At 41.3% G+C, this 27,691-nt stretch overlaps 1 protein-coding gene and 1 pseudogene across 3 annotated transcripts in view; one reads left to right on the top strand and one right to left on the bottom strand.

The window, feature by feature from the left end:
- The first annotated feature begins 1,891 nt into the window (after positions 1 to 1,891).
- Positions 1,892 to 27,691, top strand: part of NRPB7 (DNA-directed RNA polymerase II) — a 32,329-nt gene continuing 6,529 nt past the window's right edge. Inside the window, exons 1-6 of one of the 3 annotated variants that reach the window (XM_087668097.1) lie at positions 1,893 to 2,140; positions 2,225 to 2,390; positions 2,489 to 2,539; positions 24,647 to 24,712; positions 24,824 to 24,892; positions 24,976 to 25,032. In XM_087668097.1, coding sequence (XP_087524223.1) covers positions 2,025 to 2,140; positions 2,225 to 2,390; positions 2,489 to 2,539; positions 24,647 to 24,712; positions 24,824 to 24,892; positions 24,976 to 25,017 — 510 coding nt within the window. In that variant the 5' untranslated portion in view covers positions 1,893 to 2,024 and the 3' untranslated portion in view covers positions 25,018 to 25,032. Of the gene's footprint in view, positions 2,141 to 2,224; positions 2,391 to 2,488; positions 2,540 to 24,646; positions 24,713 to 24,823; positions 24,893 to 24,975; positions 25,033 to 27,691 lie in introns of those variants that run through there. The other 2 variants (XR_015688873.1, XM_087668096.1) reach the window with 2 other exon arrangements.
- Positions 14,486 to 16,706, bottom strand: LOC148012957 (uncharacterized; annotated as a pseudogene).

The following is a 27,691-nucleotide window of genomic DNA, read 5'->3' as shown; positions in this document are numbered from 1 at the left end:
CAATATCTTTATAGTCTTCTCTCTCAATCTCTCATATACAATCACTCTGTTTCAGTAAAATTGGCTATCTCTGACTCTCTCTCTCTCTCTCTCTCTCTCTCCATCAATAATACATCATATCCTCACTACAATCTCTCAAAAATCACTCTCAATAATCCTTCTTAGGTCGTGGATACCCCTCCCAAGAGGTATGTTTGATATAAAGAGTCACCAGAGCCACTACAGTGTCCTTTCATAGCTCACTACTGTCACTTCACTCTAGTCTTCACTTGAGTCTTCAGCAACTACTTCTTTCACTTCTTTCAGCTCTTTTGCACTTGTATTCACCTCTTTCCAAGGCTAGAAAACTTTCCCAAGCTACACTCTCATCCATCAGAACACATACAGAAGCATACAGAACAGTCTACAGAACAGTACCAGAACAGCTACAGTACAGAACAGAACAGAAACAGAAACAGAAACAGAAATAGAAGCTCTACAGAAGACCTACAGAAGGTTACAGAAGGTCATCAAAACCACATAACTCATTCTCAAATCATTCCAAACTCTCACAAACCATTCAATAAACTTTCACAAGATCTCAATCTTCATCAATCAATACTCCTCCCTCCTTACAGAAGACAATCAGAACAAAACAGAGCAAAACAGAGCAAAACAGAAGGTATACAGAACCATTCAGAACCTATCAGAACATCACAGAACCACCAATAATCATCATGAACTTCCAAAACACAATCATTATCATCCAAAACACTCTCAAACCACTTCTAAATCAATCAATCAACTCATAAAATCAACCATTCAGCTCTCAAAAACAACAAAAATCAGCCAAAAAACAAGTCATTTCAACACTCAACAATTTGATAGGTGTGAGAGGGTAAATTCATTGATATAAACAACAAGTATTCAAATGAACTCAATTCCCCCTAAGGGTATGAGCTCTCCCAAAGTTGATCATTGTGATAGGCCATGAAAAATGACCATCCTATGTGCACTCTCCAATGTGATGATCCGCTTGCCATACTCTGTCATTTCTCTCATGTCACATAGTGATCTTTGCATATCTCCATCCTTTGGTGCAACCTCTTAATACATGGGTTGGTACTAATGCGTGGGGTCTCATACTAGCAGTATGTTATCAAAATATCCTCATATAGTGGCATGTAAGGGGACTCCTTTATTGTAGCTCCTAATGGTGTACACCTAGAAATGGCTAGCAAAAAATAACAGTTTGCTCTATACAACTCTTTGAGCCCATATCTACACACCCGTATCTTAAGTGTCATGCCTCAATGTCTTCATGTACTACATGTACTTGATCATGGAGCTCCCTCCTTGAACAATAATATCACCATTCTAGGCCCTCTAATACCCCTTATCAACACAAGAAAGGGAGCTACAATAAAGCTACGTGATATGGGCTCCAATTAAGTTTCTTTACATCCTTTAAAGGTGGATACAATTTCCAATTAATGGAAGAATAATGTCAAAGATCCTAGATTAGGGTATCTTTATGTGACTCTCTTCATTCTGAAGTGGAGTTTTGAGTCTAGGATGTCTTTACACAACTCTCTCTTCATTTGGAGGCCTATATAACAGAAAAGTTCAATGGGAGCACAAGGTGGACTTTTGAGTTTAGGATGTCTTTATGAAACTCTTTCTTCATATCGAGCTCAGTATATGGGAAAGTTGGATGGAAGCATGGAACCTTTGCCGTGTAGGATTGATGTGCGAGTAAGTATGACTATAATATATAAGACTATATAGGTGAATGTAGTCGATCAAAGGTTTGCTGAGGTGCCAAGACACCTCATGTGGGGGAGGCAAATTAAGACTTCAAAACTCGATAATAGAACACTAAAAATCAATTTTAACTCCACGCAAGGGCTAATGCAAACACATTTTTGCATAAAGTTTGAACGTCCAGACGGGAGATGACGCTTTGGGATATATTTTGTTGGAGCTCAGGCAGAGTCTGTGACAGTTTCATGAAGCTTCAGAGACGAGATTCGACTCCTTGAGAGATGTTCTTCCACATCACGCTAGAGAGGAAAATACAGCTTCATCCCCGCCACTTCGGCCCGCATCTCAGGGACAAGCTCATAGCGAAGGTCATCCAAGAAGTCGAAGGCACCTGCAGGCATGCCTAAATCTCTCATCACACATGCATTCTTCTGTTTTCGGTACACAGAAGCTTCATCATTGCCTGATTATGCTGTTGCAGTGGACGGCATGGATTTGTTGTAGCCGTGACTAACGTGTCCGACATCGGCAAGGGTCTCATCCGCGATGGCACTGGATTTGTTACTTTTCCTGTCAAATACGACTGTGTCGTCTTTAGGCCCTTCAAAGGGGAAATCCTGGAGAGTGTAGTCACCATGGTGAACAAGGTCTGTTTACCCTTTTCCCTTTCTTTCATCTGTTTGATTCTTGCATCGAGCTGCTTATTATTGGCTTATGCTGTTATTTGGTTTTCTTTATTTTGCAGATGGGGTTTTTTGCTGAAGCTGGACCAGTGCAAATATTTGTATCTAATCATGTAGGCTTTCCTTTTCCTACTTTACTGAGAACTTGTTTATCAAGAAGTCCATTTAAGGGCAGATTTTTGCAAAGTTCTGTCTTTGTTTTCTTTTTTTGGGGGGGGGGGAGAGAGGGGTTCTGTTCAAAGTTTACAGATACAGAACCTTCAACAAAAGTTCAGTATAGCATATGCACAAAATTTTTTGCAAGATAAGAGCCGCTCAGTCAAGAAATCAGTCAGATTGGAAAAGTTCAACAATAGAGGCTACGGTGATGATAAAGTGATTCATGATTTGAGAAAGCATTGTAGAAAGATGCATGCAAATTGCTGTCAGCTTGTTGAGTAGAGAAGATAGTACAATTATCCTTATCATCAAGGATGGTAGGAAAAATTAAAACACAGCCTTTCCTCCTTCATGAACAACAAGGACCTGCAAAGAACAGGAACTTTGCTCCTTCTCGGCGCACAACCTGTTCACCGCAGCCTCCAAAGGCTGAAAATTCAAACTTTTGTTGCGAAGAATCCTCACAATCAAGTTTGTCCATGATCAATTAGCCCTTCTACGTTGCTTTGATACCGTGTCAGAGTGTAGCGAATGCGGAAGCGTATGGAATAAGACTGAAAGAAAATGAATCGAGAGAAAGGGAGAGAGAAAAGAGATAGAACACTGGTCAATGAATGCTGAAATGAAGAGGGCAGATAGGGTTGTTGATGTATCTCCTCTAGCCGTATCTCTCCCACCAGCACTTGAAAAGCTAGTGAGAAGGCTAGGCTGCCACACTGGAGCCTAAATAGGAGGAAACGATGCCATAAAATAATGCAGGCGGCCAATAAAACTAGCTGAGTTGATCAAAAACTTGCCGATTGGCACACAAATGAATAAAATAATCAGCAATCTGTCCTCTAGCTGCCATGATAAAGTGCCCATATGCTCTGTTTGCTGAAAATGGCCACTAAGTGATAGGAATAGGTTTGTGAAGTGGCTTGGGTATATCATTTTAGGCATGATTTTGCGTCCCTAGAAAACTCTCTACTACTTTAGCTAATTGGGATTAAGCCAACCATGAGCAAGCAGTTCATGGAAAGTGACAATGCTTGAGCATACTCCACTCTTCTTCGATGCATCTCCAAAGAGATCATTTGGCAGTCTTGAAGGACATCTTTTTAGGTATGGGAGAAGTTATAGCTTATGTACAAGGTTGCGTTGACCAAGTGAGGTGTGACCCTTTGTGGCCAACTACATAATATCAAGTTCAAGAGTGTGGAGCAATAGAAGCAAAGACATGCTATTGATAGAAACTAGAATGAGTACAAATAATAGAAAAAACAACTAGGACATGAGAACTTTGTGTTAGCAGATTTGCTAGTTCATGGTTGAGTTTGGACTTGTGGTTGGCATCAGAGATTATTTAGGCATTTTATTTGCCATTTTTTATTGTGGATTGGCATTATTTGCAGCCAGTGGGCCAGCATTTGGCTGACCGGTCATATTTTAGGCATTTATTTATCCTATATAGTCTGGCTCCCTCCTCCACCATTCATGCATCACTTGAAAGTTTCTGGGGAGAGGGAGCAGGTTCCACTGCCTCCATAGCTGGTGACTCACATTGTATCTGTATTGCCTCAAGTCTTGGTATATGGATTCCATTTCCTGAGCATACATCTGAGTTCTCGTTTGTATTGCGTTCTCTCATTCTTTTCTTTTGTCTTGTGTTCAACAGTTTATTTCAGCACATCTTTATGCTTCCATTGTTGCACCACTTTTGGCATGGTATCAGATTTCAGGATTTTGTGTCTGTTGTGTTTTCTTGCTGATTTCCGGACTGTTTTTACCCTTGCTGATAAGGCGGCTGCTGCTCCTACAAGGTGCCTTGTTTTGCCTGCGTTTTTTACTGATGTCAGCATCCGTACATCTTGTGTATCCATTTCAGCCTATGTTTTGGTGCTTTTGTATCTCCTCCTGGCTGGGCACTTACATCATCAAGCCGTTTTTGCTGTTTTTGGCAGTTTTTGATTGATTTTTTGACTTCTTAACGTAGCTTTTCTCTTATTTTGATCAGATTTTGGGTTATACTATATGTAAACTGTCGTTTTTTGCAGTCTGTGCTCGTGGTTTAGCTGTGTTCCCTCTTCCACTCCCTTCTTTTCTCTACTTCTTTTCTGAATCCTCTCCAGATGGCTCCTCCATGCACATCCATTGATGACAAGCTCCATTACACGTGGAGTGTGGTGATGAAGGCTTGGTTTATCCAGAAGCGGTTATGGTACGTGGTTGGCGGAGCTATGACATATCCTCAACAACCTTTTTCTATTTCATCTGATTTTGATGAAGACAACCATGAAGAGGTAGTGCTTACATGGGATTCGGATGATGCCCGTGCTTATTCAACATTACTTCGATGTATTTTCAAAGAAGTCCTACTGGTGGTCACCTCCTGTATGACAGCTTCAGACGTATAGTCGAAGTTGCTGTTGATGTATGAGGCTCCTTCCACCATGAGGGCTGTTACTCTCTATGGCTAGCTCCAGTAACTGAAGTTTGAACACAAGGATACGATCCAATCATTCCTACTTCACGTTACCCAACTCCAGGACCAGCTTCACACTATGTAGTCTGCCCTATCAGAGGCACATCTTGTTGGCATGGTACTCTTCAAGCTTCCTCGGGAGTTTGATGGAGTTGCGAATGCTTTATGGGCGCAGACATCTATGACTCCTGTCAGTTTTCTTCATATGTCCTTGATGCTACTTGAGCATGAGGCCCCTTTGCGACTACAGGGGAGGCTTTCGTCACATCATGGAGGTTCAGGTGAGGCTCTTGCCGCTTCAGAGAGGGGTTCAAAGATGAAGACGTCAAAGGCCCAGTGTTACCACTGTGGCAAGAAGAGTCATTAAAGGAAGGACTGCAAAGAGTTAGCGGCTTCCTGGAAGAAAAAGGAGCAGAAGACGAAGCGGGATGCAGACTCCTCCAACGAGTCATCCTTTGCCTCAGATTCCGATTCTGATCCTCCGGCTAAGGCGAAGTCCACGGCGCAGAAGGGATCCTTCTCTTCGGATCATGGAAAGGGCTTAGTGGCCCCTTCCTCAGCTGCTTTCTAGTGGTGGTGATGAGGTCATCCCTCACAACTCTCTAGTGCCAGAGAGGGAGTGTGAGAGGGTGGTGAGATGGGGCAACCGCGCCGCATCTATATTTCTATACAAATGCACAGGATCTAGAGAGGGACATCCGTGATGCATCGATTGAAGTCTGGCAGGTACAAATCCTGGAGTTGGGATTGACATCCAGGTTCATGATGGGTTGGTTACTTGACAGAGAGCGGGTGGCTTTCGTCTGGAGCTCACATGAGGGGACACTTTGGTGGTCTGGCCAAAGACGGGGAATCCATGGTCATTTTTGCATTGTGGCATTGGTGACAGGATGGTCATGCATGCTACATCAGAGGCATTGTTGACAGACATTGAGAGCTACTATGATCTTCTCTATCTTCAAGAGCTGGTACGATCGACATCGACATTAAGTTCTCTCCGAGGCACCTAGTTGGTGGCTTGCACATCCACTACTTGGGCATCCATGGTTCTAGTCTGATGGACATTGTTGTATGTACTATGATGCAACATTATCATTGTATATTGTATTGTATTAGATCACCCATGATCTGAGAGAGGGTGTTAGCAGATTAGTTAGTTCATGGTTGAGTCTGGACTTGTGGTTGGCATCAGAGATTATTTAGGCATTTTATTTGCCATTGTTTATTGTGGATTGGCATTATTTGCAGCCAGTCGGCCAGCATTTGGCCGGCCAGTTATATTTTAGGCATCTATTTGTCCTATATATTGTCTGTATAACGTGTTTGATAGTAATACGGGACTGTCTTCTGCAAACGCCCCTCTGTCCTCTGTCAATCCTCTAAGGAAGCACACCTTACGAGAGATATTCCTTCATTTACCACCCAACCATGCTTAGGAGGATTCAGGAACTGTGCGTCTAGCATGTTGCCAGCTGTCGATTTCTTAGGAGTTATACTAATTAATAACTCTCTTTCGAATTGCCTTGTTCCTACTTTCATTCCTAAGCCCCTTGAACCCCGTACTGGCGCCCAAGGCTCCCGGACGGTCATCTCTCGTGCTGTTTTCCCATAAGTTACATTCATTAATGTAACATTTCCTCCTCCTTAAGAATCGGTTTCGTCCTCGAAAACGATACTTGGGAGGTCTAACTGTAAATTGGGAAACCTTTTCCTTAAAGTACTTACTCGCTTTCATGTTGAGCTTTCTTCTGAACAATCTTTCAATTTCACTAGATATTCTTGATAAATAGTATGCCTTGTTCGTCTGTTACGAACATTTAAAATTCTTTCTGGTTCATGTGGAATAGATTGGTCACCTAATAGCTCCTCAATGTTATCATTTAAGATTAGATTATCCATATCACCCAGCTTCTTTCTTAGCTTGCTTTCATGGAAAACTAGATGTGTTTTACTACCAATAGGTAGTTGGAGCTTGTAAGCCTATTTTTCCACCCTCTTAAGTATTGTTAAAGGACCATAATATCTGGGTGAAAGCTTTGGACATTGTCTTGTTTTCATGGTTTTAGTTTGTTTAGGTACCTCAAGATAGACCAATTCCCCTTCGTCAAAGGAGATGTCTCTTCGGTGAGGATCTGCATAAGCTCTAGCTCGGTCTTGAGCTTTCTTAATATTTTCTTGAGCAAATCTTAACATACTATTCATATCCTCCAAAAAATCCTTTGCTGGCTAAACCTTTTCCTTATGCAGTCCTACTGCATGAGGAGCTCTGGGCTGAAACCCATACATTAGCATAAGTGGACTATATCCAATGGAAGAGTGTTTGACACTATTATATGCAAACTCTGCTATTGGTAAATACTCTTCCCAATTAGTTTGCCTTTTACTTATATATGCTCTCAACATATCTTCAAGGATTTGGTTGACCCTTTCAGTTTGCCCATTAGTTTGTGGGTGTTCTGCCGTGCTCATGCTAAGTTTAGTATCTAACTTCCTAAATACAACACGCCAAAATTGACTATTAAATTTTCTATCCCGATCAGAAACTATATTTGCTGGAAGGCCATACAATCGGTATATGTTCTCTATGAATAATCTAGCCAATTCTGGTGCTTTAACATCAATTGAAGTTGGAATAAACCTAGCTATTTTAGTTAACCTATCCACAATCACCCACTCAGAGTGGTGCCCCCTTTGTGTTCTGGGTAACGCGATAATAAAGTCCATGGAGATACTCTCTCATTTTCCTGAAGGAATCTCTAATGGGTGGAGAAGTCCTCCCATTTTCAATCTTTCAGCTTTATTAACCTGGCATTTATTACATTTGACCACATAGTCAAGGACGTCCTTATTTATTCCAGGCCAATAGAATTGCCTTTTAATACTATAAGTCTTATTAACTCGTGGATGTTCCACACTAGGGATATCATGACACTCAAAGAGTATCTGGCGCCTTATTTCTTCATCTTTTGGGACACATACCTTCCCTTGTAGAGTAAATAACCATTATCAATGGTAAAACTCTTCCACTTGAATCCCATTTGAGCAACCCCCGATGCTCCATTTCCTTGTTGAACATCCTCAGATGTTACTTCCTCAGTGGAGGCCCTTCCATTTGGATCCCCATTTTCAAGTGCTTCCCATATGTTGGAATATGTCGGATCAACCTGGCATTTCCCTTTTAAGGATTCAAGCAAATCGGAAGAGAATTGAGTAAAACTCAATTCATTTATGATGGGCATTCTGCTAAGTGCATCAGCCACTATATTGTACTTTCCTTTTCTATACCTTATCTCATAGTGGAACTCTTGGAGGATGGCCCATCTGGCTTTACACCCTTGTAGATCCGGTTGATCATTAGGCCACTTAATACTTTCATGATCTGACAAGATCAAAAGTTTGGCATTGTATAGATAGTGCCTCCATTTCTTCATTGCATGTGCTATTGCATATAGCTTCGTCTCATAAACGGAATAATTCCGTTTTGCACGGTCTAATTTTTTGCTTTCAAAAGCAACCGGTCGACCCTCTTGTAATAAGACCGCGCCTAATGCCCTATCACTGGCATCAACTTCAACCACGAATGGTTTATTGGGATCCACAATTAATAATACTGGAGTTGTAGCACTAGCTACCTTAAGTTTTTGAAAACTTTCATTTTGGTCTATTCCCCAATTAAAGTTCTTCCCTTTTCCTTTAAGTTGGTCCGTCATTGGAACAACTATCTTGGCATAATCTTGAATGAATCGACGATAAAATCCAGATAAACCTAGGAAGATCTGCAACTCTTCTAGGTCCCTTGGAGATGGCCATTCAATAATTGCCCTTATTTTTTTTGGATCCATCTTGATTCCCTCTTTCAAGATAATATGTCCCAAATATTTGACCTCTTGTGCGAAGAATTCACATTTAGTTTTCTTTGCATAAAGGGAATGGGTTCTTAACAATTGGAATACTAACCGTAAGTGTTCCAAATGTTTTTCTCTTGATTTACTAAAGATCAAGATATCATCCAAGAAGACTACTACAAAACGTCCTAGATAGGGCCGTAACACACTATTCATCAGCTTCATAAAAGTAGTTGGTGCATTAGTGGAACGAAAAGGCATCACCAAAAAATCATAATGCCTGTATCTAGTACGAAATGCCGTCTTAGGAACATCGTGGGCCTTAATTATTACTTGGTGATAGCCTGATCTTAAGTCTTTGTGAAGAATTTTGCCCCTTGTAATTGATCGAAAAGATCTGTCATTCTGGGCATAGGAAATTTATTCTTCACCGTTATCTTATTAAGTGCTCTATAATCAACACAAAGTCGCATAGAACCATCTTTTTTCTTCACCAATAAAATTGACGAAGCCCAAGGTGAATTGTTGGGTTGTATAAACCCCTTATCAAGGTAATCTTTGATTTGTCTTTCAACTTCTTGGTGCTGTGTTTCACTTAGCCTGTAAGGTGGTTTAGAAATAGGGTGTATATCCCTATCTATATCAATTGGGTGATTTACATCACCCCTATTTGGTGGAAGGCCACTAGGTAAGTCAGATGGAAACACATCTTTAAATTCATCTAACAAACCACTTAATTCATTATTTACATTCAATTCACAAACATAAGAAAATTGTTGCTTTATATTACAAGAAGTAAAAATGTCATGTATAGGAAGGGACCATAACATATATACCTCACAAGCTTCCTTCTTTATCAGCTTCTGAACTTCAAAGAAACATATCAAAGGGTTATCAGATACTTCATGTTCACCTTGAATCACAAAAGTCTTACCATCCCTTTCAAATTCTAGTATATTATGATGATAACTACGTTTTAAGGATGGTTCCAATCCCCATAGCCACTCCCTCCCTAAAGCGATATCGGCTCTTTCTATATTCATAATTTGGAAATCAAGCTTATCTTTATATGCTTGGATCTCGATTTTCAAATTGGATACCATTGTATCCCATATTTTGTTATCCTAGCCTTGCACCATGCGAACAATGTATTGATGCTCACTCTTTTGTTGGGAAAGTTTCAACTTTTTGACCAGTGCATAATTTACGAAGTTGTGGGTGGCAGAGTCATCAATCATGACTCTAATCCTCTTTCCAGCTATCAATCCATGCACTCTAACTAAATCATGTGGCCCGAAGGTAGGTTGCCATATAGAATTTGACATACAACACCTGTGTTATACATCCTTGTGCAAGACCTCTAAAGATTTATACTTTTCATGCCTCTTTAATTCCAGGGTCTGCACTACATGGATTTGTTTCTCTTTTCCCTTGCCCTTGTCCTTATTCTTTCCTTTATCTTCCCCCTTCTTTCTTTGAGGGCAATTCCAAGCAGCATAGTTAGGGGATAGGCAATTGAAACACAGCCTTTCTTTTTTGGCCTTATCAAAGTCATCTTGACTTAGCTTTGGCCGTACATATTGTTTCTTTTCAAAGGGTCGTTTCTTACCCTTAAGGAATGGCATTTTTCTTTTGGATTTGCCTACAAATTTTGAGGCTTCAAATTCCTTAGTCTTGGGCTCCGTATCAGTGAGACTAGTGAGTGCACCTAGACGCGTATTATCTTCATAGATTAATGCAAATTTAATTGCCTCTTCAAGCGTCTTGGGTGAACTCATTTTCACTTCCTTTTTACAGGCCTTATCTAGTCCCCTTATGAATCCTCGTCTTTTGAAATTCATCTATTCCTTCCAATTTGAGGATTATCTCACGATACTCCTCGAGATATATCAGCAAAGGTCTTTCCTTTTGTCTGACAAAATCCCAATCTTCCCAATTTCTTTCCATTTCATTTTCAAGAAGGAATTCTTTGAAAAAGACCGATTCAAATTGAGCCCAAGTTTCAAGTATTTTATTTGCCTCCTTTAAAGTTGTCCACTATTTATATGCTTTTGGCCCCAAGGTTAAACTGGCCTCCAACGCTTGGAGATGTGGTGGAGTATTCTTTAATTTGTGCAAATCCTCCCATTTTTGGAGGAAGTTAAAGATAGTATCTTTATTTCTATCTTTTTTCTCCCCATGAAACTGAGGGGGTTTCATATCTTTTAACATTGGGTTATCCCTCAGCTTTTGGTGGGTTTCCCTTGGAGTGTTTGAGTTAGCAACTCCATTTGAACCCCCTGTGCTTGCTTATGAGCAGTTAAATCATCAAATTGTTCTCGTGTAGCAAAAAATTCTTCCCAGTGTTCTTCTTGCATTTCAGTTTCGTGGGGATCCACCATAGGGTGGTCCCTAGAACTAGAGTCTTCCATTGCCCCCTCTCTCTCTTTTCCTCCATCTATACATTGGAATTGGAAAGAAAATGTAAGAAATTTGCAGACAAAGGTGGGGTACTTCCCTGATTACAAGGGTAGGATAGATGTCGACAGCCTTTATAACTCAGTGGTAGAGACGATGTGAGGAGCGGTGCGGCTTTCCTCAGATCTGCACTGGTTGTGTGGGAATAAGGCCTGTCGGCAGGAACGCTGGATTAGCGTGTCATTGAACGCGGCCCTGAAAATTATGAAAAATCTGGGCGTGCCGTGGTCGGAGTAATGATTAGCGTGTCCCGTGTTGAAGCAGGACGTGGCCGAAACGGCTAGAGGCAGGACGTGGCCCGACTTGAAGCATAACGTAATCGAAGTGGCGATTGGTGTGGCCCGACTACAATCGCCAGCGCGGGACGTAATTGGAGTGGCAATTGGCGTAGCCCGACTACAGCCGTGAAGGGCTCTGATACCAGTATAAGGTGTCTGATAGTAATACGGGACTGTCTTCTGCAGACGCCCCTCTGTCCTCTGTCAATCCTATGAGGAAGCACACCTTACGAGAGATATTCCTTCGTTTACCACCCAGCCACGCTTAGGAGGATTCAGGAACCGTGCCTGTCTAGCATGTTGCCAGCTGTCGATTTCTTAGGAGTTATACTAATTAATAACTCTCTTTCGAATTGCCTTGTTTCTACTTTCATTCCTAAGCCCCCCGAACCCCGTACGGGTGCCCAAGGCTCCTGGACAGTCATCTCTCCTGCTGTTTTCCCATAAGTTACATTCATTAATGTAATAGTCTGGCTCCCTCCTCCACCATTCATTCATCACTTGACAATTTCTGGGGAGAGGGAGCAGGTGCTAGTGCCTCCATAGTTGGTGACTCACATTGTATATGTACTATCTTATGTCTTGGTATATGGATTCCATTTTCCGAGCATACATTTGAGTTCTCATCCATATTGTGTTCTCTCATTCTTTTCTTTTGTCTTGTGTTCAATAGTTTATTTCAGCACATGTTTATGCTTCCATTGTTGCGCCACTTCTGACACTTTGGCCATGTAGCAAAGGCAAATGCCGTGATCACCTCCTCTTTAGCTTTCTAGCCTTATTGGTGTTGTCATGCCTTGCAACTCTAATGCCAAAGAGAGTGCGAGGGTGTGGTTTGTGAGCCCCATCCATATACTGGTGTGGTGGGTCTAGATTGTGGCTTTCCATAGCATCGACTAAGTTGAGAGGGTGGTGGTGGTGGGGCCTCCAAGCCTTGTCCATATGCAAGTGTGGTGGGTCCAGATTGTGGCTTTTCATTTCTAGTAGATTAGTCAGTTCATGAGTATGCGCATGTTTATTTGTTGTTTGGGCATAGGGGATTATTTTAGGCATTTTTTTGGTGCTCATTTTTGTGGTTTTTGGCATTTCTTGGTTGGTTGACGGTATTTCTAGGCCATCATGATGTTGGCCAACCTGATGCATTTTAGGCATTATTTTATTCCTATATATTTGTGGGCTTCCTCCTCCTCAATTATCATTCACTTGCAATCTTCTATAGGAGGTCTGTGTTGGAGAGAGGGAGCTAGTGCTGATACTCATACGGCTAGTGACTCTGTTGTATGCGATTGTCTCATGTTTGGTATAAGGATTCCATTTCTCAAGCATATTTGTTAGTTGTCTCTTTTCAGTGTTCTTGCGTTTTCTCTTTTCTCTCTCTCCTCGTGTTCTGCAGCTTATTATAGCAGTCTTCTACGCTTGTAGTGCTGCATCCACTTTTGACATGGTATCAAATGTCTGTGTTCAGTCCTAGAGTGCTGGTTTTTGCTCTTGTAGGTCTACTTTCACACTGTTTTACGGCTGATCCAACTTCCTCAGTCTATTGCAACTTGGGTGACCAATATTTGGGTATTTTTTGGCTGTTATCAACCTTCAACCATCTGCGTTTTTGTGCTGCAGTCTGTGTTTTGATTTTATGCACTATTTTAATGCTGTACAGCTGCATTTAACGCTCACACAACTCATGTATGCATTTTCGTTTTTTGCATTTAATGCATTTGGAGGTTGGGTGACAATCCTTTTTGGCCTCTAACAATGTTTGCTGGCTGTAATCAACCCAGTTTTCCTGGATTTTGCAGTTGTTTTTTGATTAGCTCTTTAAACTACATGTGAACTCCTGACAGTGCAGTCCGTGTTGTGTCTTTGGTTATACTTTCTCTCTATTTCTCTTCATTTCTTTATCTTGTCATCCTATTCTCTCCAAATGCACCTCCTTGCTGTTCTATTGATCATAAACTTCATGGCCCTGACTATCTCACATGGAGTGCTGTCAAAGGGCAAAGGATAGGGAGAGGCCTTGAATAGATTACCCTTGAAAACTCTAGTTGGGAATGGGTGAGCCAAGCCAGATGATAGCAAGGAACTATCAAAGGTGCCATATGCCCCATAAACACAATAGGGACTGAGGGCCAAGCAACAGGGGATGGTGGCTCCATGACAAAGAAAAAAGGTTGTTGCATAAAGGAAAAGGCCAAAGTAAATGGGATGGGAGGTATGAGGCAACCACTAGAGGAGAGGGTGGGGGATGGGATGGAACTTGTGGGATAAATGGTGCACAATCGGGAATGGGTGCAGCAATAGAAAGTTGCCCCAGAGGGCCCTGCACAATGGAAGGGGAATGGAGCATAGATAGTTCGCTCTCTTGCCAACTTGTCACAAGAGTGGCTCTAGTAGAAGAATCCTCAACAAAGACGGCCATCTCGATGAGGACAACGGGGGTCCCAAGTCTAGGAAGGTCATAAATTGAGAGGAGAGGGAAGCCCAAGTCCGGAACATAGTTTTTTCATACGGCAATCATACGTCATATGCAGATGGATATGAAAATATGATTGGAGTATGATTTAGGACTTCGGGCTGAATCATACGTTGCCCTAATTCTCATATTTAAAAACAGTAAAAATGTATATAACCTAGTATTAAGCTAACATGCTGAATAAAAACTAAAATTTCATTGTTTCAACAACTTTAGATTTTGCAAAATAGACATCAGTCTCCCAATAAGCCGATGAATAATCAAGATTGAAGACACAACTTACAAGTTCACAACATTGATCAGCCAAAAAGATTTCAAATTTGATTTCAAGTCATTTGAGCCAAGACACAATTGAAGCACATCATGGCATAATAATAGTCTAGATTCTAAACTATAGTAGAAGGTTGAAGCAAACCATATGGAAAAAAGAATACACATGACGATATTGGGCAAGATGCACCCTCCTCATCCTCCTCATCAATGTCCTCATTCTCCTCATCAATGTCCTCATCCTTATCATTCTCTTCCTCCTCATCTTCCTCATCATCATTATCATGATCGTCCTTTCCATGATCAACAAGAGAAGCATTGCTTGTTTTAACATTGACATTATCCAACTCTTCTTTTTGCAATTCTTGAATTGCAAGAATCCTATAATCATCATTTTTCTTATTAAGCATTTTCAAAGTAACCTCATTTTTTTTCCCATCCTCTTTCTTTGATCCAAGAGACAAGGCAAAGGTTTGTGTGGATATAAACAAGTTTCTACATATGCTTTGGAAGTAACTTGTTTCTTCTCTTCGTATGTATCAAAGAGAAGGTACTCCAATTCCTTTTGCAAGGAGATGCACAAGTATCTTGAGAAAGCACCTTAATTGCCAATTGCTGCAAATGAGATGTGCAAGCCCCAAATATTTTCCACCACTTCACCCCTTGGTGCATATCCTTGCCACATCCTTTGTAAGAGGGCATACATCTCCACTTGCCTCTGACTTGTACATATCCAATTCATCACATAAAGCACCCTACTTTGCTATATCATGAAGAGTGTACCTCTCAATCACATTCATCTAACCTTCATGCACTTCACTATCACCACTTGGATTCTTTGATCTCCATATTGGATGCAAAACATAAGCAATTGCATGTAAAGGTGAGTGCAACATATCCCATCTATGAACACAAAGATCCTTAACCTGTTGATTTATGAGCATCCACACCCTCAATGCCTTGTATCTTCTCAATCATACAATCTGTCAACTCATACACAAGCCCCATTGTTGCACCTTCCCTATCTGCAAGGCGAAGAACCTTTAACATAGGTGCACATATCTTCAAAATAATCCTTGCATCCTGCCAAAAAGTGAACCCTAAAATGATACTAGCCACTTGCATTGCTTTATTAGTGCGGCAAACTCTCTTCCTAGTCCAATCTTCACTCACAACCATACGTTGCAGGCCATTATAGCATCTTTCATCTAGTAAGTTTGCCAACATGATAAACATGTAAGCAAACCTTTGTTTGAGTTGGCTTTACTAGCTCCTTTGTGTTGAATTTGTGATATAAAGCCAAGACTGTATGTTTCTATGTTATGAAAGTGACAATTTTTGTGGCATCAACCAATACTGGAGCAACCCAAGATAATCGATCAATATCCTTGAAAAGGAGATCCAAGCAATGACAAGCACACCTAGTATAGAAAATGTTAGGCCATTGTGCCTCTATCCATTGTTCAGCTCGCACACAATTTGTTGCATTATCCATACACACTTGCATTACATTTTCCGGCCCAATATCCAAGATTACATCTTTTAAAATCTCATAGATGTAATTTGTTGACTTATATCTACTGCCTTCATGAACACAGAACCATGTATGGAATATACCATGACATTCATAATGGGTCTACAATGAGTGTCGGACCATCCATCACATAAAACACTGCATCCATATTTCTTCCACTTATTTTGAATGTCAAGCAACTCTCTATTAATACATTTGACTTCATCATTCAGTTGCTTTGTGCGAAGCATGTGGTGAGAGGGGGGCTTATAGCTTGGCCCAACTTCCCCTATTGCTTTCACATTGTCTAAAAAATATGGACTCCTCACTTTCCAATGAGGAATGTCTTTGACATAAAAAAACTTGCGAAGGGTAACATCAGCATTGTGTCTTGCTTGCATATTCCAAGACTTCTCCAAAGCTCCCTGTGATTTGTCCACTTTTTGCTTTTTGGAGCTTGATGGCTGAACACTATAAGACGTGGAATCACTTGCACCTGTAGCTGAAACATTAGGGGCATTTGCACATGCAATGCTTCCCTCCCTATGTGAACCCTCTCCCAAATCAGCCATAGACTCATCAATAGCTGCAAAAGGATCAACAAATCCTATTTCTAAGTGCAATTGTCAACATGTCTCCTTCACATGTGAAGGTGGTTGTGAGCATTTATCTACACCAAAACCTTTAAGCCCAAGAAAGTGGGCTCTTATGTGAGACGTGCCTCCATCCCAAGTATGCTTACACCACTTGCATTTGCAAGTAAATTGCCCCCTTCCACGTTGCTTGACAGTTGTTACAAATTCCCACTCCGCTTTTTTCTTTCTTCACACTTGTGTTAGCCGGATGCATAAGAATGGGGATGAAGCTTCATTAGATGACGACATAATAACTAATAAATCTTGCTGAAATGTCAATTTCAGTTGTAAAGTCTGAAATTTTAGATATTTTTAACTCAATACCAAAGGGCAAATGAGTTCAATGGCTATCTCAGCTTGTTAATGTCTAACATTTCAGGTCAAGAAATTTCAAAGATTCTCAACCCAATATTAAAAGGTAAAAGCATTCAACGTTTGTCCCAGCCTATTAATGTCTGAAATTTCTGAAAATTTCAGATATTTCAGACTTTGAACAAGACATTTCAGAGATTGAAAGACCAATACTAAAGGGAAAAAGAGTATTTCTGAATAATTTGAGAGTTTACTGGTTGTGAATGACTGAAATTTCAGACTTTTACTCAGGAAATTTGCAGGCTGCAGTAATCAGCCACTCAAGTCTCAAGTCTCAGACTTGAGAGAGAGAGATTCAATCTTTACGAAAAAAAAAAAAAGAGAGAGATTCAATCTGAAATTTCAGAGAGACAAAAGCAGTTACAGGCTACAACACATGTGAAAGTGAGAGAGAGGGACAAAACAGGAAGAAAAAGCATACTATTCAATGTTTAACTTTGAAGCAGTTTTGTAAAGGCTGAAGGCTGAGCAGACCACGTGCGCAGTCCAAGAAGCCGTTTCTCCACAATTTGGGTAGAGAGAAGGTAGGTGAGAGTGAGGTGACACCTTTCTGGCTGAAATTGCAATGTTTTTTTGTGCTTCTTTCTAGGCGACAGCCTTTTGGCTGAAATCATCACGTTTTTTGTGTTTACCTGCCCGTTTCTTGCGCAGCTTCCCCCCCCCCCCCCCCCCCCCCCCCCAAAAGCAAAAAAAGTTGGTAACGTCTGAAATAACATTTCATACTCCTAATATCGTATGTTTTTCAAACGTCTGCAAACTGAATCATACGTGTTTGATAAAAACTATGGTCCGGAACACGTAGGGCCTCAGAAATGGAGCTCGATGGATGGTCAGACAATAGAGGCAAGGTGCCAACACCACTAATAGGTATCGAAGAAATGTCACTAGTAGTGATGATTCACTTTGATGGACGGAGATCCTGCAACATATCACCTCGGGGAGTCATAGAACTTGATGCACCACTGGCAATGATCCAAGGCTGCTCAATAGATGAGACAGTCGAAGAAGGCTCCTCCACCAGATAAATGTATAGAAACATGGACTTGGTGGTAATGTTGTGTGACAAAGTTGAGGTAGACGAAGGCTTTGATGTAGATCTACCCTTCACTCTTGGATGAAGGTGAGTGTATTTCCTCTAGCACTTCTCCTCGGGGTGTGAGATCTTCCCACAATAAGGACACGTGGGATATCCTCAAGGCTTCCCTACAAAATTTGTAGAGTAGAGTCGGAAGATGACTCGAACTTCTTTCGCTTCACTTTCTTCTACTTGGCTTGTTTTGTACCTGTAAATAAAGTCGCATAAGCACGATCATGGCTCATGGTGACATGCATCTTGCTCAAGCACCAATGGGACTAATTTCTCCCAAGTGAGTCTCCCGGCTATGAGAAGTAAGAAGATTGGTGTGGAACACATTATATGTTGGTGACAGAACATGTGAGAAAAGTGTTACAACTAGGTTCTTCAAAGAAATGTCCATATGAAGGGATGTAAGCTCATCTCGAAGCTCCTCCATCCTATGGATGTGATCCCTCATCGTAGGGGAATTTGCGGTAGAAAGCTGTCATAGCTTCAACTCAAGAGATAATCGATGCCGGAATCTCTGGATTTAGAAGAGAGACGCCAATCTCATCCAAATCTTTGCAGTGGTGCGGATACGTCTAACATGCACGAGTACAGAATCTGTATAACTCGATAAGAGAAAAGATCGGGCTTTGGCATTAAACTGATCCCATAAAGCAACCGAATCCATGATTACACCATTTTGAGGATCCATGGTAGGTTGGGGTATAGGGACAATAAAAAAATCCCAAAGGTCACAATCATCAAGGAGACACTCCACACGGCATGACCATAGAGGGTAGTTCATCCCATCTAGCTTGTCGGATGCGGATAGAGAGGGTAGGACTAGTACCTGCTCTAGACATGCTATCAATGCCAATTGGGGAGTGGAAACCTCGTAAGAATATAACGGCAAAGAGTGATTGGATGGCGGTTGGTCTAAACATTCCCAAACCACATGATCCCCCATAGCATACACGTCGGCCATAGACGTCCTTCAATAAGTACTTGCAAGAAAACAAAGAAGATATTGCCACTGGGATGTCCTCAACCTATATGGGGTCCCTGGCTATGTTGATCAGAAAGCAGTGTAGATGGGGAGTATTCGAGGTGAGAGAGACGACTTGATGTCGAGAAGAGAAGAGGCAAATATGTAAAACGTAGATGTGGCTGCAATAAATGCAGTTAAAAGAGGTAAGAAAAAATTGTTGGCCAACTAGGAAAAGGGTCCGCCTGGCAAAGAAAGTGATTGTTCAATAGAAAACACAGCAAAAGGAAGTTTGTCTGCTTGAAAAATAGTCCGCCCAGTAGAAAATAATGTCGCTCATCTAAGAAGAGTCGCCACCTAGCCTTAAAGGCTGCTGCCTAGGAGAAAGGAGGCTGCTTGCCGAGAATGTAAGCAATGTAGGGCATGTTTCTGCAGCAAGTGTGCGGGGTGTTACTTGTATAAAAACGCAAGTGATATAGGGGCCTATTCCAGTAAACTAAAAAACATAGCAGATAAGGGATTTGCCTTCACAAATGCAAGTTTGAATGGACAGAAAACAGGGCTTCCAGCTTGGTAGAAGCTGCCCAGCTTACCAGATGTTGCTTTAGGCCAAAAATGAAAATCTGCCTTAGCGAACGTAGCGATAAAGGGCTGGAAACCGCCTTGCCTTGTTTGACTCCAAACACAAGGTTTGTAGCACAAAGGGATAGCACTTGGCAAGTTTCATTGCGGATAGCATGCTCGTATTTGAAATCTTTGGCTTCCACGTATGGCTTTGATACCATGTGAGAGTGTGCAATGTAAAGAGGAACTAGGTCGTTTATTTGGCCATAAGTGTCAGTTGGTGACACTAGAGAAGTGGCGTTTGGTGACACTAGAGAAGTGGCGTTTAATGGTACCTAACGCTAATTTGATGGTCAAAGATGATGCAGAGACACTCGGGAATGGAAGTTGCCTAGCCAATTTTATTATTGGCGAGTCAGATTATTTTTCAGGGCACTAAAATAAATATTAGATTAAATTTTAGTATTTAAAGATTGAAAATTAATATATAATTATGGATAATGCTAGAAAAACCATTTGGGAAGGCTGCCACTTGTCAAAAATACCCAAGCAAGACTGAAAAGCGTCTTTAGAGGCTAGAGAGAGGCATTTTTAGTGTATTCAGCCTACAAGAGAGTGGGAGGAGATGTTCCTGGTTTGATTTGCAGCCATTGGAGGACCTGAGGCAGCCAAGGGCAGGAGATGACGAATCAATAGGAGGTGACAGCATCTATAGGCTGTTGAGACAAGGCAGCAGCAGTAAATGATTGATTTTCTTCAGTTCTTTGCATCTATAAGCTGTTGAGACAGGGCAGCAGCTGTAAATGACAGATTTTCTTCCGTTCTTCACGAAGAAAGTCTGAATTTTCTCTCTCCTCAGCATTCTCTCTTATCTCCCAACCTTTCTACAGCCTTTCTCCGAGGATTACATCATTGAGATCACTAGAGGCTGTGAAATTTCAGATTTCTCTGCTGTAAACTTTAATCTGCAACAGAAATTAGGTTTTAGCAGCAGCCTCGGGAAGTGTGCCAAAAATTGGAAGCTCCAAGACTTGGATTCAATAGGGCTGAAGCTGTTTTTAGCCTATTCAAGTGGAGGGACCAGCAAAACATTGAATTTGGGGCATTTTCCATCTCCATCAAAGCAGGTGAAGGCCAATTGATTGCCCAAATTTGTTAGCAGATATATTAGCTCAGCTCCTCATGTGTGAGTCTGAGCTGCAAAGGCTTGGGCACATTATTTAGGCTATTTAGGCATTTTTTATTGTGTCATTTTATGGTCATATTGGGCATTTATTGTTGGCTGACCAGAATTAAATGCTTGCTGACCAGACATATTTTATGGCATTATTTATGCCTATTTATTCTGGGCTCCTTCTTCTCAGTTGGTCAGTTCACCAGCTAGAGGTCCCGTGAGAGAGGAGTTGGTGGTAGTGCCAACGCAGCCAGTGACTCACTGTTATATGCGGCAGTCTCGTGTTTAATATATGGATTCCATTTCTTGAGCATATATCGGAGTTCTCATCTGTATTGTGTTATTTCTTTCCCTTTCTCTCTTGTCTTGTGTTTCAACAATTTATTACAACTTATGTTTACGCTTACAACTTATGTTTACGCTTCCATTGCTGCACCACTTCTGACATGGTATTAGATTTCAAGATTTGTGCTCTTGCTCTGTTTTCTTACTGATTTCAGGACTGTTTTCACCCTTGCTGATCAAGTGACTATTGCTCCATACAGGCGACCCGTTTTACGTGCGTTTTTTGCAGATTTGCCATTGCCTGCTGTCTATAGCCCCTCTGTTACTTGCATTTTCAGTTTTCAGGCTGTTGTGACAGTTTTCCAGCTTGATTGTGGCCGTACTCAGGCTGCATTTTGGTGTTCCTGACTCCTCCTTGGCTGGGCGACTGTACTTTCAGGCTGTTTTTGCTGTTTCTGGTAGTTTTTGACCGAGTTGTTGATTCTTTGCAGCAGTTTTTGTCTTCTTTTGGTCAGATTTTGGGTTATGTAGTATGTGAACTCTTGTTTTTTGCAGTCCATGCTCGTGTATTGGTTGTGTTCTCTCTCCAAATACCTTCTATTCTTTACTTCTCTTCTAAATCCTCTACAGATGGCTCCTCTATGCACATCCACTAATGACAAGCTCCATGGACCTAATTATTACACGTGGAGTGCGGTGATGAAGTTCTGGTTTATCCAGAAGCGGTTATGGTACGTGATTGGCGGAGCTCTTGCACGCCCTCAACAACCTTCTTTTGTTCCAGCTGATTTCGGTGAAAACAACCATGAGGAAGCAATGTTTACATGGGATTCGGATGATGCTCGTGCTTATTTGGCCGCCTTACTTCGGTGTATTTCTAAAGAAGTCCTATCGGCGGTCGCCTCCTGCAGGATAGCTTCAGATGTATGGTCGAAGTTGCAGTTGATGTATGAGGCTCCTTCCACCATGAGGGCCGTTACTCTTTATGGCCAGCTCCAACAACTGAAGTTTGAAACCAAAGATACGATTCAATCATTCCTACTTCAAGTTACCCAAATCCGGGACCACCTTCGCACTATACAGTCTGCCCTCTCAGAGGCCCACGATACTCTACAAGCTTCCTCAGGAGTTTGATGGAGTGGCGAATGCTTTATGGGCGCAGACATCTACGACTCCTGTCAGTTTTCTTTATATGTCCTCGATGCTGCTTGAGCATGAGGCTACTTTGCGACTAAAGGGGCGGCTTCCATCACATCATGGAGGTTTAGGTGAGGCTCTTGCAGCTTCAGAGAGGGGTTTGAAGACGAAGAAGTCGAAGGGCCAGTGTTACCACTGTGGCAAGAAGGGCCATTTACAGAAGGATTGCAAAGATTTAGCGGCTTCCAGGAAGAAAAAGGAGTAGAAGACGAAGCGGGATGTGGACTCCTTCAATGAGTCATCATCTGCCTCAGATTTTGTCTCAGATCCTCCAGCCAAGGCGAAGTCCAAGGCACGGAAGGGATCCTCTTCTTCGGATCGTGGGAAGGGCTTGGTGGCCCCCCTCAATTGCTTTCTAGTGGTGGTGATGAGGTCATCCTCACGACTCTCCAGTGAGAGAGAGAGAGTGTGAGAGGATGGTAAGATGGGGCAGTCGTGCCTCATCTATATTCAGCCGTGCCTCATCTATATTTCTATACAGATGCACAGGATCCAGAGAAGGACGTCCTTGATGCATCGACCGAAGTCTGGCAGGTACAAATCTTGGAGCTAGGATTGACATCTAGGTTCATGATGGGCTGGTTCTTTGACAGAGAGCGGGTGGCTTTCGTTTGGAGCTCACATAAGAGGACACTTCGGCGGTTTGGCCAAAGGAGGGGGATCCATGGTCATTTATGTGTTGTGGCATTGGTGACAGGCTGGTCACATGCACTACATCCACGGCATTGTTGACAGACATTGAGAGCTACTATGATCTTCTCTATCTTCTGGAGCTAGTATGATCGACATTGACATCAGTGGTGGCTTGATCACCCATTGCTTGGGTATCCATGGTTCTACTTGGTGGTTCTATGTTGTATGGTTTATGATTCATTCTCATTGTACCATTGTATTGTGTTAGATCATGCGTGCTCTGAGAGAGGGTGTTAGTAGATATGTTAGCTCATGTGTGAGTTTGAGTTGTAAAGGCTTGGGCACATTATTTAGGCTATTTAGGCATTTTTTATTGTGTCATTTTATGGTTATATTGGGCATTTATTGCTGGCCGACCAGCATTAAATGCCTGCCGACCTGACATATTTTATGGCATTATTTATGCCTATTTATTATGGGCTTCTCCTCCTCAGTTGGTCAATTCACGACTTGGAGGTCCTGTGGAGAGAGGAGCCGGTGCTAGTGCCCATGCAGCCAGTGATTCATTGTTGTATGTGACAGTCTTGTGTCTAATATATGGATTCCATTTCCCCGAGCATACATCCGAGTTCTCATTTGTATTGTGTTCTTTCTTTCCCTTTCTCTCGTCTTGTGTTTCATCAGTTTATAACAGCTTATGTTTACGCTTCCATTGCTGCACCACTTCTGACAAAATCAAGGGGCAAATCAGATTAAAGACTTGCTGTCATTTCAACCATCTGGCACCTTTGAAGTGTCATGAGACTGGCAAAACTCATGTGCCCATATTGAGCATCCCATAGCTCCCATTTTGTATAGCAAGAGTTAGTGTACTAATTGTTAGAGCATGAAGAGATCTCTTCTCGTAAGTATCCAACAAAAGGAGATATTTTTATAAGGTACTTGACAAACGAAGAGCATAATTAAGCTCTTTATCTCTGACAATGCATTTGTCATCTTTGAAGATGACCTGAAAGCGTTGTTTATTAAAAGCTGAAACAGAAAGAAGGTTTTTAGTAATCCTATGCACAAATAATACATCCATAGGCTGAAAATCTAATCCATCTGTAGTAGCAGTGATCACAATTGTACCAATGCCACAAACATCATAGCTAGAGCTGTTCGCACAAGAAACTCTCTTCCCTGCAGGGGCTGATTTCATGGATGTGAACAAACACTTCTGAGAAGTGATGTGCTTGGATGCCCCACTATCAAAACCATGTATGCTACGTTTCAACAGCGATAAATGCTGAATCAGCCATAGACATGTCATAACTGCAATTGACATAGCACAGGCTGTGTTTGGTGGCACAGAGGCTGTGTTTGACACAGCTGAATGCTGCATTTTGGGGCAGGACAGCAGTGTGGCAGTATGGGAGCTTCTGTTAATGCAGGGCACAGATGAAGGTAGAAATAAGCTGCATTTCAGGCTGGGACAGCTCTGGCAGGCTGAGAAGATGGTGTGGTCATGATGAGATGGCAGCAACACCTGATATGAGAACAGCAGCAGTGGTCAGCAAATCTTTTATGGGCAGATCCATGTGTATCAGGCAGTACCCCTTTAGGCATGTTTGTGTGGTTGATTATTCATACACTACTTGGCTTGTACCTGCTATCTGATTACAAAACTAAGGGTGAAGTCTTGAAGTCAATCAATCCAAAGTATGGAGTGAGGGTTACACATATAGCAGTATCCAGATGATTCAGCTTGTTTGCTTTTGTTTTCTCATTTCTTTGATGTCAAAAGAATATAAATTCACATTCACATGGTTGATTAAATGTATTGACCTGTGTGTTTATGTGGCTGAGGTCTTCAGCTGATACCTGATGATATGGAATTCCAATCAGGGGATGTCCCTTGCTATGCTACATCAGATGGTTTGGTAAGTCTTGCATTGCCTAGACAAGCTTCATTATGAAATCCTTTCCACTTCTTATACTTCACAAATTAATTAACTGTGTGCAACTGACATGCATTTCAACTTTCTGGGCAGGTGAGGATACAGAAAGATAGCGAGGTTCGTTTAAAAATAGTGGGTACCAGAGTTGACGTGACTGAAATTGTAAGTAAAACATCTTTATCTTTATACCTATAACATGTGTCTCCAGTTACAGTTGTGCTCAAATAATTTGTGATTTATTTCAGATATTTTACATTAGCATGGGTGGAAAGGAATGCACATTTTGATGTTTTGGCATGCTGTTAAAATATAAGTATTTTCCTTCTAAAGCCTCAAGTTGCTTACAGTTCAATCTATTCGACTGTTAAAATATAAGTGTTTTCCTTCTAAAGCCTCAAGTTGCATACAGTTCAATCCATTAGACTGTTTCAAGTGGATCTGCTGTTGCTCTGTTTCCTAAATACCGCATGCAAATGGCTCCAATCAAGGTTGAAAGAACAAGAACATAGAGGAGAAACAAGGCTGATAAAGAAAACCATTTTAAGTTGCATCAAGGATGGGTTCCCTCAAGTTGATGCACATGACAAGAGGAGGTGCCACCCCTTGCTGCCAGCTTGCCACCCAATCTTCTAGTGCTGTTGCTATCTGGCTAGAGGTGCTTCCTCGCTGCCCTGCTCCCTGGAGGTCTTGTGCTGCAGCATTTCCGTCTGAAGCTCATCCACATCATAGTTGCTAGGAAATGTGCTTTCTACCTATAGGAAACATTAGAGACGTCGAGCATCTTTGAAACGTAGGAAACAACTGAATTGAAATTTTGGTTCTTGAAAACTACAATTGGCCAAGTTTTGCATGTGGGATTCAAATTGTTCTTCTCTGCCTAGTCAAAGCTGGCCTATAAAGAGATGGTTTCAAAGTTTGAACATGTTTAAGAGCAACTTTTATGATTCATGTGACATGTGACATGGTCCATGGATTCATGGATTGATTTTGCAGTTTGTATGTTTAAGCAATTTTTAATCTATGGCATTATGTTTCTTTTATATTTATGAAATCTGCATGATGAATCGTGAATGTAAATTGTTGCTCTACTGATTGTTCACTTAGATTTTGTATATAATGCCGAATCACGTGCAATATGTGTTTTGTTGTGGTCCATGGGACCTAATGTACATTTATATGTATAAAAAATATAAATCATTTTCATCTTGAATGAAACCCATTTCTTATTTTTAGGAAACTCCTATGAAACCTTGGAAACCCGTTTCATACCTCTTCTTTTTGAAGCCTTGGAAACTATGTGTGAGAGTGCGCTATGGAAGAGGGAATACGAACACGGAGGGAGAGAGAGAGAGAAAGCAGAAAATAAGGAAGAGAAATCTGCACTGATTGAAATGAATGCTGAATACAAACGGGAAGGCGGAAGGAGACTGATCAGTCCCTGCACGCAGCCCACAGCGTCAGTGAGGGCACCGGATAAGGCTGATGATGATAGCAGCACCACCACGGGGGAGGAGTGTCGGAATCTGCAAGAAGACAAGTGATCAAGTGGGGAGGGGGGCTGCCTATAAATAGGCAAAAGGACAAACCCTAACCCTAACCCTAAAATGGGCGCAAACCCTAAAAATGCCCTAAAATGGGCGCCCCACATCAGTGACCAAAAAAGTGGCCGGACAGCTAGTGGCTGCCCACTAAAAGAGGCCAAAAAGAAATACACATCCTAAGACAGCCAGTCAAGAGTGACTAGCCTCCCCCATCATAACATATGACAGACATGTCAGAGCTCCTAATGTCCTCGTTTGACTCAGACTGAGGCTCACAGGTAGGAGATGACAAGGCATGACAAACATGACTACTAACACTATGATCCACATTAGCTCTTGCTACTATTGCTAGCTCTCTCTAGCCTCTAAAGGCCTACATTTTTTGCTCTAGGTTGCTTTCCATCGTCATCTATATCATGCAACAAATGTGAAAAATACTTCTCCTCGATCTCAAGTTGATTGTAATTTCATTCTTGAGGGACTTGGGTTGAGCAGAAATACATTCCTTTAGAGTGGAGGAGATGACCCATCTTCAACCCTCAACTTCTCTCCGTTTCTTTTATGTGTTACTGGCTATGATTTTTTAAATAATTGTCATATTCAACTTTAGCTACTCTTTTATTCTATTTTCTTGAACTTTGAAGTCTTGAAAACAAATTGAGGAATTTCATGGAGATTCAAGAGGCCAGCCATCCCATACTAGATTTAGGGCTTAATTTATCTTTCAAGAAGTAAGGTGAAGGCCAGTCCCCAAGCAAAACAAGGGGCAAATTGGTTTGAAAGGCTTGCTGGTCAATTTTGACAACAAGAGACACTTGGATTAGCGGAGGAGATCAAAGGATCTCAATTGTACTCCACCCATTTGGAATAAAAGTTAAAGAAATACCACAAGGGGCACTAATTTTAGGGCTAATAGACTATCCATTGTTCGAGATTAAAAGTGGTAAAGTATGCATTTTCAATTTATGTAAATTTTGTGCTTGTTGTAATTTTTGATTAATCAGGTCATTACTACCATGTCCAAGGAGGAAGGTTGGTTTCACAAACCATTCATTTCTTTTCCATCTACATTTACAGCATTCACTTTTTTATCTCTCTCATTGCTAGGTATGCAATTTCAGTACTTTTCATTAATCCTAAAGAAGACAAACTTTTGTTTATGAACTCAAGAAATATGAATAGTATAAAAGATTAATACAACCACTTGTAAGTTTTTTTCTTTATTTTTTTTCAATTTCTTCATCTCAAGGTCATTTTAAAGTAAGTGAATCCTCTTTTTTCCATTTCAATTCAATGCTTTTAATGGACAAAAGAAACCAAAAACATTTTTCACTATTGCATTTACAAACCCATTTAATCTCCCACCCATCCCTCCCTCTTCTTCCGCTACACCTTAAGCATTGAGCTTGTCAAAGTGCAT

The sequence above is a fragment of the Lygodium microphyllum genome, chromosome 26, assembly GCF_053477565.2.
Source record: "Lygodium microphyllum isolate KBCC chromosome 26, Lygodium_microphyllum_v1.1.10, whole genome shotgun sequence".
NCBI lineage: Eukaryota > Viridiplantae > Streptophyta > Polypodiopsida > Schizaeales > Lygodiaceae > Lygodium > Lygodium microphyllum.
Note: the sequence above shows the minus strand (reverse complement) of the source record. Positions and strands in the feature narration are given on the sequence as shown.